Source organism: Alexandromys fortis, unplaced genomic scaffold (assembly GCF_014885135.2).
Source record: "Alexandromys fortis isolate MF-2015 unplaced genomic scaffold, M_Fortis_MF-2015_v1.1 scaffold_89, whole genome shotgun sequence".
Classification (NCBI taxonomy): domain Eukaryota; kingdom Metazoa; phylum Chordata; class Mammalia; order Rodentia; family Cricetidae; genus Alexandromys; species Alexandromys fortis.
In genome coordinates, this window is record NW_026067973.1 from 556,447 (window position 1) to 572,744 (window position 16,298).

At 42.2% G+C, this 16,298-nt stretch overlaps 1 protein-coding gene across 6 annotated transcripts in view; it reads right to left on the minus strand.

Moving 5' to 3' along the window:
* Kmt2a (lysine methyltransferase 2A) overlaps nt 1-16,298 on the minus strand; it is an 81,752-nt gene that overhangs the window by 40,715 nt on the left and 24,739 nt on the right. For 5 of the 6 annotated variants that reach the window (XM_050156319.1, XM_050156317.1, XM_050156318.1 and 2 more), the window contains exons 2-6: nt 11,516-11,585; nt 5,594-8,238; nt 5,049-5,226; nt 3,390-3,624; nt 392-456 (exon numbers count right to left, since the gene is read on the minus strand). In XM_050156319.1, the coding sequence (XP_050012276.1) occupies nt 392-456; nt 3,390-3,624; nt 5,049-5,226; nt 5,594-8,238; nt 11,516-11,585 (3,193 nt within the window). The remainder of the gene's footprint in view (nt 1-391; nt 457-3,389; nt 3,625-5,048; nt 5,227-5,593; nt 8,239-11,515; nt 11,586-16,298) is intronic. The other variant, XM_050156320.1, reaches the window with a different exon arrangement.

Sequence of the window (16,298 nt, forward strand, 5' to 3'; positions counted from 1 at the left end):
ACACAGAGAGATCTCTAATAGTCTCGTTCTCAGTCTCCTGCAGCCAAAGCTGGCGCTCAAAGTCTCCACAAAGTTGAGGCCATGTTGAGCAGGTGATGCAGAGAGATTTTATTGCTCTAGGAAATGAGCAGAGGTATATTTTTTTTACATGAATTTTAAACAAGTTTCTTAATTATGGAAAATTTCAAGCATACCCCCATATAAAAAGAAGAGTCAAATGAACCCCCATGTACCTATCATCCAGCTTCAACAACCACCAACTCCCAGGGAGAGAGCAGTACTTTAAAAGAAAAACAAAAACAAAAACAAACACCTAGTATTCTCTTTACACTGAATGCGCACAGCTGTATGACATTAAAGTACAGATGCGGGAGGCCTTTCTCACCACTACCTTTAGCTTGCTTCTGTAGGTAGGCTTTGGACGGCATCCACTGGAGGTTCTGACATTTTCTCATCCTAGGATAACAAAGGATAGTGTATAAAACATATTGCATTTAAAAGAGAAAAAATGAAATTCATGCTCACTTATCTGCAGAAAACTGTGAGTCGCTATTCAGGGTCACTTGACAGAACATGGATTACTTATTCCTCAGGTTAATCTGAACCTTTAAAATGTTTGGGTCAGCAAGTTTAGCTACCTTTAGGATCTGAAAGGAGCAAATGTCATATTAAACTCACATTTCTTGTAATTCAATATGGACTTGTACCCCACACAGGCTATCACTGATTCCCTCCTGCCTGCCTCCTGTCCTTCCTGTTTTGTTCTGAGACAGGGTCTGTATAGCCCACAGGGTCCGTATAGCCCACGGTACACTGTATAGAAGAGGATGATTCTGAAGTCTTGGTCCCCCCCTGCCGTGCTCCTCAGGTGCTGGCATCAGTGTGCACCTGCCATGACGATCAGTATTTCTTAGTCACGTAGTTACTGCTCTCTTGTGGGACTCACTGTTCATGCTCACAAGCAGCCAACTACAAATCGCAGAGTCCTTTGCTACTACAAAACTACAGCTGCATCTCATGGCTTTGATATATTTTACCCTAGTTTAGATCTAATGAAATTTAAACCTAACTTGAATACTCCACCTGCACTGAATTCATCCTCAGCTCAATATCCTCCTGGACCCAAACAAAGGTTCTATTTTTGGAACTGGGGGGTGACTATCAGGTCTCATATGTGTAAGGCAAGCAGTCTGCCATGAGCTACATGCCTTGCTCACATCAAATCCAGCCATCTGAAAATGGAGTCCGTGCACCTTTTTACATAAGTAGATTACATTACTGCTTGCCTCTAAAGTATCTCAAGACAAGATTCTTGCTAAAGTTCAGAAACCAAAACATAAAATTTTTTTTGAGATATTCTCACTGTATGATCCAAACTAATCTTGAACTCATTGCAACCTTCCTGCCTCCACCTCCCAAGTGCTGGGATTCCAGGCATGAGCCTCCACAGCCAGCTTAGAATTACTTCTTGTCTCCTAGAAACTATATTCCCTGAGTAAACAACAAGAAATGTCAACTATATTTTATGTTAATAGCTTTAATGTCATTCATTTGGTAAATATCTCTTGTGCCAGGCACTGTGTAGGAGGCCCAGTTGCCAGAATTTCTGTTTATACAAGTCTCCTAATACATTAAAAAAAAAAATCATTCCAGATGGCAGAAAGTATGCCCACAAACTGACTGGAAAAGTAGAAAACTTTAAAAGTCTGTATCAAAACCTCCGTGTGTTGGACTGAGAGTATAGCTCCATGCGAGCACTGGACTGGCACATCTGCAGCAATGTTCAAGCCCCAGACTGACTGCCCTACCCACAAACACACCCATATGAATGAAAACATTTTGAAAGAGTAAGAAAGTCAAATGCAGTATTACAGATCTACAACTGTGGTACTGGGAAGCAGAGGCAGAAAGATAACAAGTTTGAAGCAGGTATGGAATGCATATGGAGACCTCAAGTCTCAAAAGTCAAAATTAAAATAAAAATTAAATTATTAAAAAAAAAAGAGTTCAGAGATTTAGGCAAAAAATGTCTCCAGTTTCCTGAATGCTATAAAGCTAAAAGTGACTACAAGAGCTGGGAAACAGATCCGTGGGAGGAGAAAAAAAGAAAAGGCTATGCAAACATGAGGACCTGAGTTCAAACCCTTAGCATTTATGTTAAAAATCTGAATGTGAAGCCAGGCGCGGTGGCGCACGTCTTTACTCCCAGCACTCGGGAGGCAGAGGCAGGCAGATCTCTGTGAGTTCAAAGCCACTCTGGTCTACATCAGGACAGTCGGAGCTGTTACACAGAGAAACCCTGTCTCAGAAAATAAAAAAGAATAAATGTGGACCTATATGGTTGTAGTCCCGGTGTCAGGGTGGCTCTGGAGCTTCTTAGCCACAGGCTAAGTTCAGGACGAAACCAAGAAAATAAAGCAGAAGAGTGCTAGAGTAGGACCAAACCACAGGACACACCTTCCTCCGCAGCTGTATGTGCAAGGAAGGATGTATACACACATACACCCCAACGATAATAATTAATACTAATTTCAGTCAGTCAAAAAATATCCTATGCCCAAATTTGTCAACTTTTTAAAGTATTATTTTATTCTGTTTAATATTTAAATTCTTTTATTTTACTATTTTATATGTATGGGTGTTTTGCCTATATATATATGTATGTGTACCAAGTACATGTCTGGTTCCTATAGAGACCAAAAGAGGGTATCAGATCTCCTGGAACTAGTGTTATAGAATGTTGTAAGCTGTCATATGGGTGCCGGGAACTGAACCCATGTGTCTGAAAGAGCAGCCCATGCTCTTAACTGCTGACTCATCGCTCTGGTCCCTGATTTGTCAAGTTTTAGAAACTGTTCAAAGCTACCCTGCTGATATAGTAGACACTAGTTGCATGCAGATATTTAAAATAAAATAATTAAAATTAATTTTTTTCTTTTGTTTTCTCTCTGTAACAGTCCTGACTATCCTAGAACTTGCATTGTAGACCAGTCTGGTCTTGAACTCACAGAGATCCACCTGTCTCCAAGAGCTGGGGTTAAAGGTATGCGCCACCACCACCACCAAATGTAGTGGTGACTAAATGTAGTGACTAAAATGTAGCTCTTTAGTCACACTAACCACATGCCAAGTACTCAATGGCCCCATGTAGCGACTGACTGCAATACTTAACTGAGCACAAAAAGACCATTTTCACTGTTGAGAATGCTCTACTAGATGATACTGCCACAAATACTTAGTTTAAACCTCATCACATCACAAAACTAATCTGGAAACCTGAGCAGATTGGTGCGACCACCAGGTTTTCTGAAGCATCTTTGTGACAAACCAGGGGTAAAGAGGAATCTCTATGACCATGAGGTCACTGCCTCCGAGTAAGACTCACTCACTTGCAGCATTGCTTCTTTATATTGCGGCCACCGAATTTGGGCTTGTCCAAGCAGTTAGTGCAAACACCACAGTCCTCAGGTACCTGGCAGCCAGGGCACTGCCCACATCGCCTCGATCGCCGCCCTTTCTTTACTGGAGGCTCCTGGGGAGCCTTGTTTCTGGTGACAGGTTTAATAGGTTTGATGGGTGGAGCAAGAGGTTCAGCATCTTCTGAGCCAGCAATTGATGACTTATCTGTTAAAGAAATGTGTCTTTAGTTTCCAGGGAATGTCTAATTCCTTCTTGAAAACTCCCAAAGTCCCTATGTATCACTGGATCCACTAAATCTTATTTGAATTGCTAGTCAAAATGGAAAAATTTATAATATACCCATACAAAGAACTCACTTAAAATAATTAGCTAAATGTTTTCAAATGCCTACTCCTTATAGCTAGGTGAAAGCAAAAATCCAAATACCGAAAACAAAACAATCTAACTGGGCTGGAGAGATGGCTCAGAGGTTAAGAGCACTGCCTGCTCTTCCAAAGGTCCTGAGTTCAATTCCCAGCAACCACATGGTAGCTTACAACCATCTGTAATGATATCTGGTGCCCTCTTCTGGCCTGCAGGCATACACAGAGACAGAATAGTGTATACATAATAAAGAAATAAATAAACATTTTTTAAAAAAAACATAAAACAATCTAACGGAAAATCAAAACTAAGCTCCATGTGTCTCAGAAATCTCTCTAGATGACTAACTCTGTTAAGAGAAAGCACCCAGCATTTTGGAACTGCACAGCAATCATGACAATTTGCCTGTCCTGGTGGTTATTTTGTTTTTGTCAACTTGACACAAGCTAGAGTTCTCTGGAAGAGGAATTGCAATTGAGATTATGCCTCCTCCACCAGACTGCCTATAGTCAAGCCTGGGGCATTTTCTTGATGAGCAGCTGAAGAGTCGGGGCCCAGGCCATTATGGGTGATGCCACCCCTGGGCACAGTCCCGAGCTGTCTAAGAAAACAAGCTAACAAGTCATGAGGGCAAGCCAGGAAACAACACTCCTCCACAGCCTCCACTTTAGCTCCTGCCTTCCCTCAGCATGGAGTGTGACCTGAGTGTTGTAAGAGGAAACAAACCCTTTCCTCCCCAGTTGCTTTGGAGCCTGGTATTTATTACAGCAGCAGTTGAAACCCTAATTAATACAGTGCCTCAGAGACCTCTAATTCTAGGAAGTATCAATGACCGAAGGATCCAGCTGCTGCGTTCTGAAAACCACTGGTACAAAGGACACACTCAACACAGCTGCTCCCTGGCAGGTTCTCAGTGTGGTTGAAGCACTAACCTTGTTTTTGGATATGAGATGCCTCTGACAGCCTTGCCAAACCTTTCTTCTACTGCATGGCAGTCTAGGCAGGGTCTTCTTACTTGACTTCACCCCTTTCAGGAGTTATATTTGCAACACCAGTCTTCTGGAGCACCTCACATTTTCTTTTTGAGGCATTCCCTCTAACAAAATCTTCAAATACTGAATCCCCTCCAGCTATCTGGCTTTGTTTGTTTTTCTGTTTTTTTTTTAAATCCAGTCTAATGAACTATGAAGAGTTTATTGGCATCTAGGAATGAAAGCAAATAAATAGGTCTGCTCACAATTCCAAGGTTGATTTCCTTGACTTACCATCATTTCCCATGGAAGACAAAATTTTTTCCCGTTCTTCCCATGGTAAGGCACTCAAGGTGGGCATGTCATCAGGAAACACAGCTCGTTTTCGGCCAAGGGCAACAGCAGCTCTTCTGCAGACATGTTTAATCCGGGGTCCTCGCACAGAGGTTTCTGATGAATCACTTTCTTGACCCTGAATATAAGATAAGCAACAAACACTACTGTGCATGTTGTAAATGCAATTAAACAAAGCCAAAGTATATCTAATCAACTTATGATCTGCCATCAACGTATACAGCTCTAGCTAACTAGTCCTAGCTGGTAAGCCAATATACAGAAACCAACTACTGCTGCACCCTAAGACTAGCAGCCATCTGTACCTACTGTCCCCTCTATGTTACATTAGAATACAATCTTTTACTTCTCAAAAAATGCTACTGGTCCTTGAAAAGCCACTGCACACACCATCACCTTATCTCCTAGCAGCTCAAACATTTAGCCTAAGACTTGCTCCAAGAAGGGCTCAGTAAACTTGGTTTTAACAGCAAAGCGAGAAGTACCTGTGCTTTGGGCTGGTCAGTTTGCTTGAGACTCTTACTCTTCTCAATCTTGCAGAGCTGGGCTTTGGCCTTTTTTAGGAGGCTGGCAACTCTCTTGTCAGTCATTGGAAGCTTGTCTGCCTGAGCCAACATGGAGCCTATGGAGGAAGTGGAATGTTTAACAGTGCTAGATGAAGGAGTGGAAAGGCAGAGGGTTTTCTCCTTCTCCAGGGATGGGGCAGTTGGGCCGAGGTCCAAGTTGTTTTTTTCCAGATTTCCTCTCCCTTTCTTTATAAGTATTTTGGTTTTGACAGCTGTTGTATCCCCAAGAGTCACAGAAGCAATATCGGTCCCAGAATCAAGTGATGAAGACTTCTTCCGCCCCGCTGCTTTTTTGGCAGAAGATGAAGTGCCAACATCTTCTCCAGCAACCTTCTCTTTGGAAACCCGACCCACAGGATACAAAGCAGAGCTACTCTGAATTTCTGAGCCCTTTTTCCTTTTCTCTTTCCTTGACTCCCGCTTATTCTCCTTCTCTCTCTCCCGGTCTCGCTCTCTACTCTTATCCTCCATGCTCTTGTCAGCATCGCGGTCTTTGGACAGCTCCTCGGGGGCCTTGTCTCTGTTTCTCCCCTTCTCAGGCTGAGCGCCTGAGGTGAACCACGGGAAGAGCGTAGGACTGTCCGATGAGAACGGCTCTGCTGGAGCACTGCTCTGCTTCCTTGGTCTCTGACTCTTCTCTGTAGATTCCCCAGACTGAGTGAGGGAATGAGAAGGAAAAGTAAAAGTTGGGTTTAAGGCACTAGCGGCAAGAGGACTAACAGGAATGCTTAGTGAGGAGGAGACAGAAGACGGGGGAGTGAGAGGTGGCAGCTCAGAAGTACTAAGCCTTCCGCTTCTTGTCCTCATGGAGTGAGAGGGTGACCTTGGTTCAGACCGAATCGGACTAAACACTTTCCTTTTCCTTTTCCTATTAGATAATCCCGAAGAGGATGCTCCAACAGAAGTTCGATTACTAGGCAAGGTCACAGACTCGTATATTCTAGAGTGTGCCTCACTTGGAGTAAATCTTGGAGCTCTCAGAATTGGGCTCCTTTTGTGGATATCAAACCTTGTTCCAGAATGGAGTGGTGAAAACAATCGGGCTGAAGCGGCAGTACCAGATGCAGAAAAACCAGAGGCGAAGCCAACATCCTCGGGAGTTAGTGGAGGGGGTCGGAAATTATCAAATATTGGTTTGCGAATCAGACCTTCTTTGGCATACTTGGCTGAGGAAAAGTACTGTGGCTCTGACCTTGAATGTTTTAAAGAAGTCCACCTAAATGTTGGCTCTCGCAAAATAGATTTCCGCTTCCCTTGCATGGGAGCAGCAGGAGGCAAAAACGGCGATGCTAAGGGGATAGTAGGAGGCATAAGCCAAGGTGTGTGGTCAGATATACTGGAGGGTGGCTGGAGTGGAGGGGGAGGGGTAAGGAGAGGTGGAGGCGGAGAGGGGGAGGTCTGCTGCTGTGGGGCACTTTGCAGAGTTGGTAGTTTTTTAGTTGTTCTTGATCCAAAGCCTCTCTCTGACATCGAATACCGTCTGCTCCTCCTGTCATTGCTCTCATTTTCTGGGGACTGGGAAATGGGCAGTGGAGTATGAACTTCGGGGGTGTTGCTCCGCTCTTCAGGAAGTGCCTGGATCTCCTCAGAGGCCTGAGAATCTGAGGTGGTATCGATGCTGGGACTGCTAGATCGGGAGGAGTCCGAAGACATCTGAGAGGAGTGCTGGGAAGCGGCACTAGACTTCTCAGAAGATCCACAGGAGGTGGCGCTGAACCGACTGTTTGGTGTGGATTCGAGTCGCGCAATTTTAATGGGAGGGTCATAATCCTCATCCTCGATGAACCGTCGGGGAGTTTTGATGATTCTCGAGGAGATGGCGCTGACCACAGGCATGATGAACTGCCGGATATTTTTGACCTGTGTCTTCACCTTCCTCCCTTGCAGCTGTGCTGCTTCTTTCTCGATTTTCTTCTGGGCCCCCTTCTTTGCCCTCTGCAGGAGCTGCTTAGCGATTGTCGCATCAGTCCTTTTAGAGGAAGGAATAATCCTGACTGGTTTAATCCTTCGAGGGCTCTGTCTGACTGCTGCCTTGTCTTCTTTTGTGAGTGGGGGTGTTCCTTCCTTGTCTTTCCGGACCTTCTGGGGCTTTTCCAGTTCAGAGTTGATGAGGAGACCTGGAGGGGTCTTTATCCGTTCTGTGGATGGAGGCCTTCCTCGCCGTCTTACAATCTGTACCCCCTTCCTTCCTATCTGGAGCTTCCCTGTCTTAAACTTAGACTTGAGAGGAGAGAGTTTACCTGCTCTTAATTTTTTAATCTTTGTGGCTTGCTGGAACATAGCAGAAGGGGTCCGTTTAATTTTTTTCAGACTATCTTCTTTGCTTCCTTTTGTTAACTCTGAAATGTCCTTTCCATGTGTGATTTTGATTTTCACCCCAGGGAAGGTAGGAGGTCTTCCTCTCTTCTTCTCTATACTCTTAGAATCTTTCTTCTTGACTTTGTCTGCAGACTTGGTCTCTGATTTACTTAGAGGGGAGAACACAGGTGGGTCTGGGAGGCTAGTTGCATTTCGGTCAGAGCCACTTCTAGGTCTCCCGCGAGGTTTTCGAGGACTAGTTTTAACTGTGTATAGAAATTAAACAATGAAGAACACATATTTAGCTGTGTAGTTCAGGTCTTAACTAGGCTGAATATCATTTAGCACAGGCCATTTTGTACTGAATTCATTGGGACTACCAAGTCAATACTATATCTTAATTATGCTTAATTTTTTCATTGAATATTTACCTCAAAGAAATCAAGTCAGTAACATTACACCTGAAAAAAGTATTCAATTTTTTTTTTTTGGTACAAAAATCAAAGTAAGGTTTTTAATTGAACAAGTGACCTAGAAAACAAATTGCCATTCCTCACACAAGCAGGGTTTTGAAGAAAAACTGTTTAAAAAAAAAAATTCTGTCCTATATTATCCAGCTCACCAAAAGTGTCATTTAAGAGCATGTTTCTTCTCAAAGCTAAGAGCAGCAGCACTCAGGAGGCTGACAAATCAGACATCAGCCTAGGGTATATGTGATTCCAGATCAGTCTTGGACTACACAGAGACCCTGTCTTAAAAAAATATATCAAAACAAAAACCAACTTCAACCCAACCAAGATGATGACAACAATAAAAATTCCAACTTTTCAATGTATAATTATGGCCTTGAATAAATTTAAGTAACATTATCAACTTTCATGGGCAAAGCCACCTTCCTGAGGAGCTTGGCATCCTGTATTTTTTTAATCTGTTCTAGCAAAACAGACTAAGAAGTTTTTCTCTGGAGGAAATGCTCCTAAGAGCTCATCGGTGGCCTGTGTTATGAGCTTGCTCTTTTCTAGGGTTTCTTTAGCTAGTTAGACACAAGTTATACAAAGATTTAACCTTAACTGATTCAAGGTTAAATCAACAATTTATTAAGACTGATCTTTGCTATTCTAAATAAGAGGAAATGGGTAGATGGGATGGCTTACACCTGTAACCCCTACACTAGGGAGGCAGGCAGGAAACTACCCATAAATTAAAGGTCAACCTCATCTGCCTGTGGGGTTCCAGGCAGGGCCACACATTGAGATCTTGCTGCAAAGAGGAATTTCCCAAGCTATAAAGATGTTCAACTTGCTACTATCAAGACAATCAAGGAGCAAAACTGTCTCTAACACCTAACAAAATTTGTATTTAAAATGCAGTAAGAACTGACTATGGCAGCCAGGCATGATGGCTCACACTTGTAATGCCAGCACTTGGGAAACTAAGAAAAGATGATCACTGCATGTTCAAGGTTAGCTGGGGCTACACAGTGAGCTTCATCTCAACCTGGGTTACAAAGACAAAGCTAAGACCCTGCCTCAAAAAAGCCTATAGTATTCTCTTATTCTCTCTTAGCTTCTCAGGGCTATATAGTACAATACTCTTCTGAGACCAAAACCTCCCTCACCAGGCACCAAAGGAGACTGCAGTCTCTATGAATATCTGTGCTATGGAGCTGCTTTCCAACACAACAGAAATCAACAAAGTCTTATGGTTGAACTTTGTAACATAAACACAAACACAAATGCATTCCTCACCACGTAACTTAGGAGACTCCCCTTAACAGAATAAGAGTTTACAAATCAATTATCAATATACTAATGATAACAAAAGTAATGGACTGTAAGCAGATAACAATTCACTTAAGTAAAACATATCCAGATGCTTTAAAACTGAAAGCCAAGAAAAACCTCACGAGGATTGTAAGAGCCACAAGAAAATCCACAGAACAAACTAACCTGGGCTCACAGAGACCGAACTGACAACCAGGAAAGCTGCATGGGACTGACCTAGACCCTCTGCATATATGCTATAGTTGTGTAACTTTGTCTTCCTGTGGTTCTCCTGACAGTGAGAGCAGGGGTTGTCTCTGACACTGTTGCCTGCTTTGGGGACCCATTTTTCCTACTGGATTGCTTCATCCAGCCTTACCAGACGAGGAGGAGCCTAGTCTCACTGCAAATTGTTATACTATGACTGGTTAATATCCATGGGAGGCCCACCATATCTGAAGAGAAACAGAGAAGGAGGAGTGGATGGGAAGGAGGGGAAGTTGGAAGTGGGACTGGGAGGAGAGGAGGAAGGAGAAACTTTGGTTGACATGTAAAAACAAAATTAATAAAAACCCAAAATATAAAAAAAAAAAAAAGAAAAAGAAAGAAAAACCTCACGAGGAAACCACTGTGAAAGAGCTGTGAGGTTAAGAGTGGACTTGAGCCCTCAGCACTGTGGGCCATTGACAGGGCTGCCCAGAGGACTCCAGCAACTCTGAAAACCTCTTCCGTATTACTTTTTAAAAGAAGCTTTATAGACAAGTGGAAAAAGTGGAGAAGAGAAGGGCCCCAACTTAGCTAACTTCTTACACTCAAGGCCACACACCAGCTCCATCTAACTGCTTATGTCATTTTGTGTCCTCATTTTTATCAACTGTTAATGAAGAGTCAGAGCAGAAGATCCCTAACGTTTCTTTCCTATATAAAAATTTAAGATTTCATCACTTCTTAAAGAAACCACTGCCACTGTCTAAGCCACTGGTGCCAGTCACAAGATAGAAATACCATCTTTGGGGAAACAAAAGTGATCAGCTTGGGTATCTAATTAAATGACTATGTAACATATAATGACTCTTAAGTGATACCCAAATGGCAGCAACCATCATAAAAGTAAAAACATCTAACCACAGACTATTTAACGAGTCTGTTTATCCACATAAACAAAACCATACAAGCTGGAAGGTGACAAGTAGAGGAACGTGTTTCCCACTGAAAGATCCTCAGCCTCTCCTCCAGAGAAATGAACTATCCAAGCTGGTAAAGCTGAAGTCCACTTACATCTGAGAAACCTGCTTAGAGATCTAGAACTTTGTTGAAAACATTGATAAACAATGCTAATAAATGGAAACACCCACATAATTTCCAGTTTCTTTATTTTAGTACAACCTTTTAAGGGTCAGGTAAAATGATGTTATATAGCGCCTTGTTGTTTTGGGACCTTTTACAACAGTACACTAAATTTCATCTCTACAAAAAAAAAAAAAAGGGCCAACCCCTGCCCCCCCATATACACAAGCATAAATACTATCATAGAATAGAAAATGATAAATGATTTCCCAAAACTAGTCTGTGGAAGCCTACCTCCCATGCCCAAGTATGACCCAGAAACACACGGTGAAAGATTAGCAAGCACAGACAGCAGAACCCATCCCATGCAGTCTAGTTCCTGAGTCACTTCCCAGCCCATGAGGGCAAATCATCTGTTACTTGCAAAAAGGCAGAAGAAGCCACACTCTACAAAGAGAATGTAGACTATAGCACATGCTTCATTGGGCCATACCTGAAGGAGACCTTGTGGGGCTTCGAACTCTGACTTCTTCATCTGAGCCAAAACCTAAGAACTGCTCATCCTACAACAAAGGAAAGTCATTTTAAAATCAGAAGCAAAAACATAAATGTGAATAAATCCCGAAGAAATGCCCAGATGAAAAAATGCATTGGAAAATTAGCCTCTACATATGAATCATCATTATCCAAATAGTGTCTGTAAAATAACTAAGATTCAAATCACGGACCCAGTCATATAGTTCCCTTACACACAAAAGCTGTGCAGTGACTGAACAATGCATGGTGCAAGTTCACCTTTGGTGAACAGCAGATAAGGGATAGTTTAAGTTTCAAACTACAGACACAACCCCAAACTATTAAAGGATAACTTTAATACAAATAAGCAAATCAGGATACTGCTAAACATACACAGCCACAAATACAAGTACTTAAATCTACAAACATATAAGGAATAACATAAGCCATATAATGATGTTTGCCTACTAAATATAGAGATTGTGAGTGCCATAACTGCCAGTTCCTTAACTCAGGAGCTGTTATTTAGATATCTGCACACTTGTGAATCTGCGGTTTCTGTACACATATCTGAGATCAGGGCCTCCACATGCACTTTATGGCATCACCTTCGAATGCCCTGGGACAAGAGACTTAATGGTGGGCAGCAATGCTGGCGACAGGGGCCATAAACTGACCACACACAAAGACTCCCTTCATCAATGACGGAAACATTTTATTTCCTATTCTGCTTGGGAAAGAAAAAAAAAAAAAACTCTCCTTACCTCTAACTTTTAACCTGTCCTTAAAAATTACTAAGACTCGCTTAGCCTACTTTGGACAAGTTCCCAAGAAAGTCTACTGAAACAAACTGACGAGTGCAAATTTACTGATTCAGAGAACTTCTTTCTAGAAAGATGAGAGAGACGGAGAGGGAGAATTTCAGATTCCAGAAACAGATGGAATGAAGTGCAGACTGGCTAGAGTCTGAAGATCCAGAACCATGCCCCAGTAGTGACAGTCCCCAGACTTTCCTCCTGTGGACAGTGCCCATGGACGACACTAGGACCTCCACTGAAGAGCTCTTTGCTCAGTTTAAAACTGAAGCCAGGTGTTAATAAGGTTCTTAACCACTTACCACCCAGGAAAATAGCAACAAGTGAATGAAGCCTTTTAGACAAATTAGCAGTTCAACTCTTGAACTCAAAAGCTTTTGACATCATCCATCCATCCATCCATCCATCCATCCATCCATCCATCCATCCATCTATCTATCTATCTATCTATCTATCTATCGCTCCAAGACTAAGAGTAAAGAGAGAGCCATCCCAGCTGTTTAAGAGTTTGACTGCTAACACCCACATGTGACTCAGATCTAGAGGATCTGATGATGCCCTCTTCTGGCCTCTGAAAGCATCGGGCAGTTGCATAGTACACAAATGTACACAAGTGCAGGCAAAAATCTGTACACATAAAATAAATAAATAAATAAATGAAATCCCTTCTTAGGAACACATACTAGGGTCCTTTTTTTAAAAAATTGTTTCTTTTAGCATTAGGTTAAAAGCATTTTTTAAAAATTCTCTCAGTTTACAATAAACTTTTGCTGGTGGTGGTGCATGCCTTTATTTCCAGCACTTGGGAGGCAGAGACAAGTGGATCTCTGTGAGTTCAAGGCCAGTCTGGTCTACAGAGTAAGTTCCAGGATAGGCTCCAAAACCACAGAGAAACTGGCAAAAAAAAAAAAAAAAAAAAGAATAGGTAAATAATTAAATAAATCTTTACTAGGAACATTATTTGTAAGAAAAACCATGCCTTTATCTTAAAAATAAAATGAGTCAAACAGGGCTGGAGTGATGGCTCAGTAGTTAAGAGCACTTTTGTTCTTGCAGTGGATTGGGGTTTGGGTTCAAGTCCTAGCATCCACACGCTGATTCACAACCACCCACAACTCCACTTCCAGGAGATTCAATGCCCTCTTCGGGTCTCCGGTGTATGTATGCATGTAGAGTACATCTGTGCATGTGTGCATGTAGAGTACAGCCATCATGCATGCATGTAGAGTACAGCTGTGCATGTGTGCATGTAGAGTACAGCCGTCATGTATGCATATAGAGTACAGCCGTCATGTATGCATATAGAGTACAGCCGTCATGTATGCATGTAGAGTACAGCTTGTGCGTGTGTGCACGTAGAGTACAGCCAAACATGCAAGTTAAACAGCCACACCAAGTAACTAAAGTTTTTAAAACGCCAAATAAATTTCTTTGGTGATCTTCAGACTTGATGGCTCAATATCTAAAAAAGTTATCAAAAAATCACAAAGCCCCAATCAACCCAGAATGTTATTTTAGTGGGAAGGGACGTGAGAGTCTCAGTATCACTGCCCAGGCTGGTCTCAAAGGTGATTTTCCTCTGGATCCCCACTGCTCCCCTAACTACATGGGATTATAAGCATGTGCCAGCAAACACAGCTTACTTAATCCTTCCGCCACCCCCGATTTTCAAGACAGTCTTTCTCTGTGTAGCTTTGACTGTCCTGGAACTCACTCTGTAGACCAAGCTGGCCTTGAACTCAAAGATTCACCTGCCTCTGCCTCTGCCTCCCAAGTGCTGGGAATATAGTCATGTACCACCACTGCCCGGCTTAATCCAAATTTTTTAATGAGCTTTGCTCCACTTTCAATACATGCTTTGGGAAGATTTAGTTATTTTAAAGTTTGGTACTGGAGATTGAATCCAGAACCTTAGACAAGAACTCTATCCCTTAGCTACTTTCCCCATTTAGAAGTAAGAGAATAAATAGTAGTTTAGGAGGAAAAAAAAAAAACGAACAAGTAAGATAAGCAAAGGTAAATTATTTCAAACAAACAGAGAACTTTTAAAAAAAAAAATCACAAAATCTGAGACATGTTAGAGGAGGCCAGACCACATTTCTTGGTCTGGGACACTAGAAGGGCTGGCTCTGGGACTCGGTTCCTCTATTCTTAGGCTATGTGATCTTAGGAAGTCACTTTCTCCCTCCAATTCTCTCGACTGGAGCACTGTAAAGACAGAAGGAAACCACTTACGTAAGACCACTCAGATAAAAACTACAAAGCAGCATGCACATTCATGTTACTTTTATTAGTGCTGTAGTTGAAGGAGCAAAGTCTGAGAGGCCTGATGACGTACCCAAGACCACATACACATAACACAAAACAACAGCCTCTATGCTTTAAGCGTGTCTAGTTATTACTGGTTGTAATCACTTTCATACCGTAACTCTTACAACTGAACCTATAAATAACTGAAAGAGTCAAATAAATCATCTACAGCACAAATCTTTCTATTCTACAACTAGAGCACGGAATGGATCTGTCAAGCTCCTGGGCAGTTTGCTCATCTCTACATCCTCCCCATCAAACCACCTGCTGATCCATGTATCTCACAGTACCTGGATACCATCAAATACATTGCAGGAGACTACACCGCTAACTGCATGAGTCTCAGGCTCCAAGTACAGTGAGAACAGACAGTGCAAGCAACTACACGTAAAGTATTAGGTGGCATATTTATAAGTTTAAAAGAAACAAGATAAAAACCATTTTGTTCATGACCAGCAACTCACGTACCCACCTGTATTGCAAATGTTCACAAAACCTAACTACACAACCCCAATTTTTAAGTCCTGTAAAACAGTAAGGTGCTGCTGAGTTGTCAAGTCAAGCAGCCATTCAATATTTAGAATTTTCTGAGTATTTCCTAAAATGATAGAAAACATTTATTCTCCTGTGGTCTCAGAATAAGATTAGAACAAGAAAGGAGGAGAATGTGGAGTCAAAAAGGGCTCTACCACAAGGCATGGTGGCACATGCTTTACTCTCTGTACTTGGGAGGCTAAGGCAGGGACTGAGGCCCTCTGTGGATTGGGTTCCAGGCTAGCCAGTGCTACATAGGAAGGCCCCTTTCCCATAAGGGCTGTTTTCAACACAAGAACCTTTCTCTTTGCATTTGAAATACAGAATGATTTCTTGACTATGCTTTAAAGTAAGAGCTCACTCTTCAAAGAGTCAAACAACCTGGCTAAACAAAAGCTGTCATTGTTAGGTCAAAGAGCTCTAGTCTCCTGACTCTGAACTTCCAACTCTATGCTAAGATTCCTAAACAAATACATTAAACTAAACAACCCTCCCCTAACTGGCTTCCCATCTGGCGCCACTGTTCACTTTACTCAGGTACCACCTCGATGTCAAGAGACAACAGTCCTAGCTTACAATAGGTTCAGACTTGCTTAAAGACCAAAAGATCAAGGTACTTTGCATGTGCACACATACACGCACACACACACACACCCATAAGCCCAGCAGAAGAGAGAGGGTGCAGGAGACATTATGTTACACATAGTCAAGGAGTCCTAGGCCTACTTAATAAACATACTTTCCTTTTTATGTTTCTTTTATGTTTTGTTTTGAGACAGGATCTCACTATGTAGACCAGACTGGTCTGAAACTCAGGGAGCTCTGGGTCTAAAGGTGTGTGCCATCATGGCTGGCCCAACACACACGCTTTCCCTTTCATCACAGCCTTTTCTGAGGAGCACAGCATTCCCAGACAAAGTATAGGCACAAGCTATTGTGGTCAATGATGTTCTTGGAGACTGTGTTGCTAAGATTTCAACATTTTTCTTAACTCCAAGACAGAAAACCACCTTAGCCAAGCTGAACTCTATAAATACTGTTAAATCACATTTAGTGTCTCTGGTAATTTATGGTAAATTAAGCTATCCGATGTCACCCCCC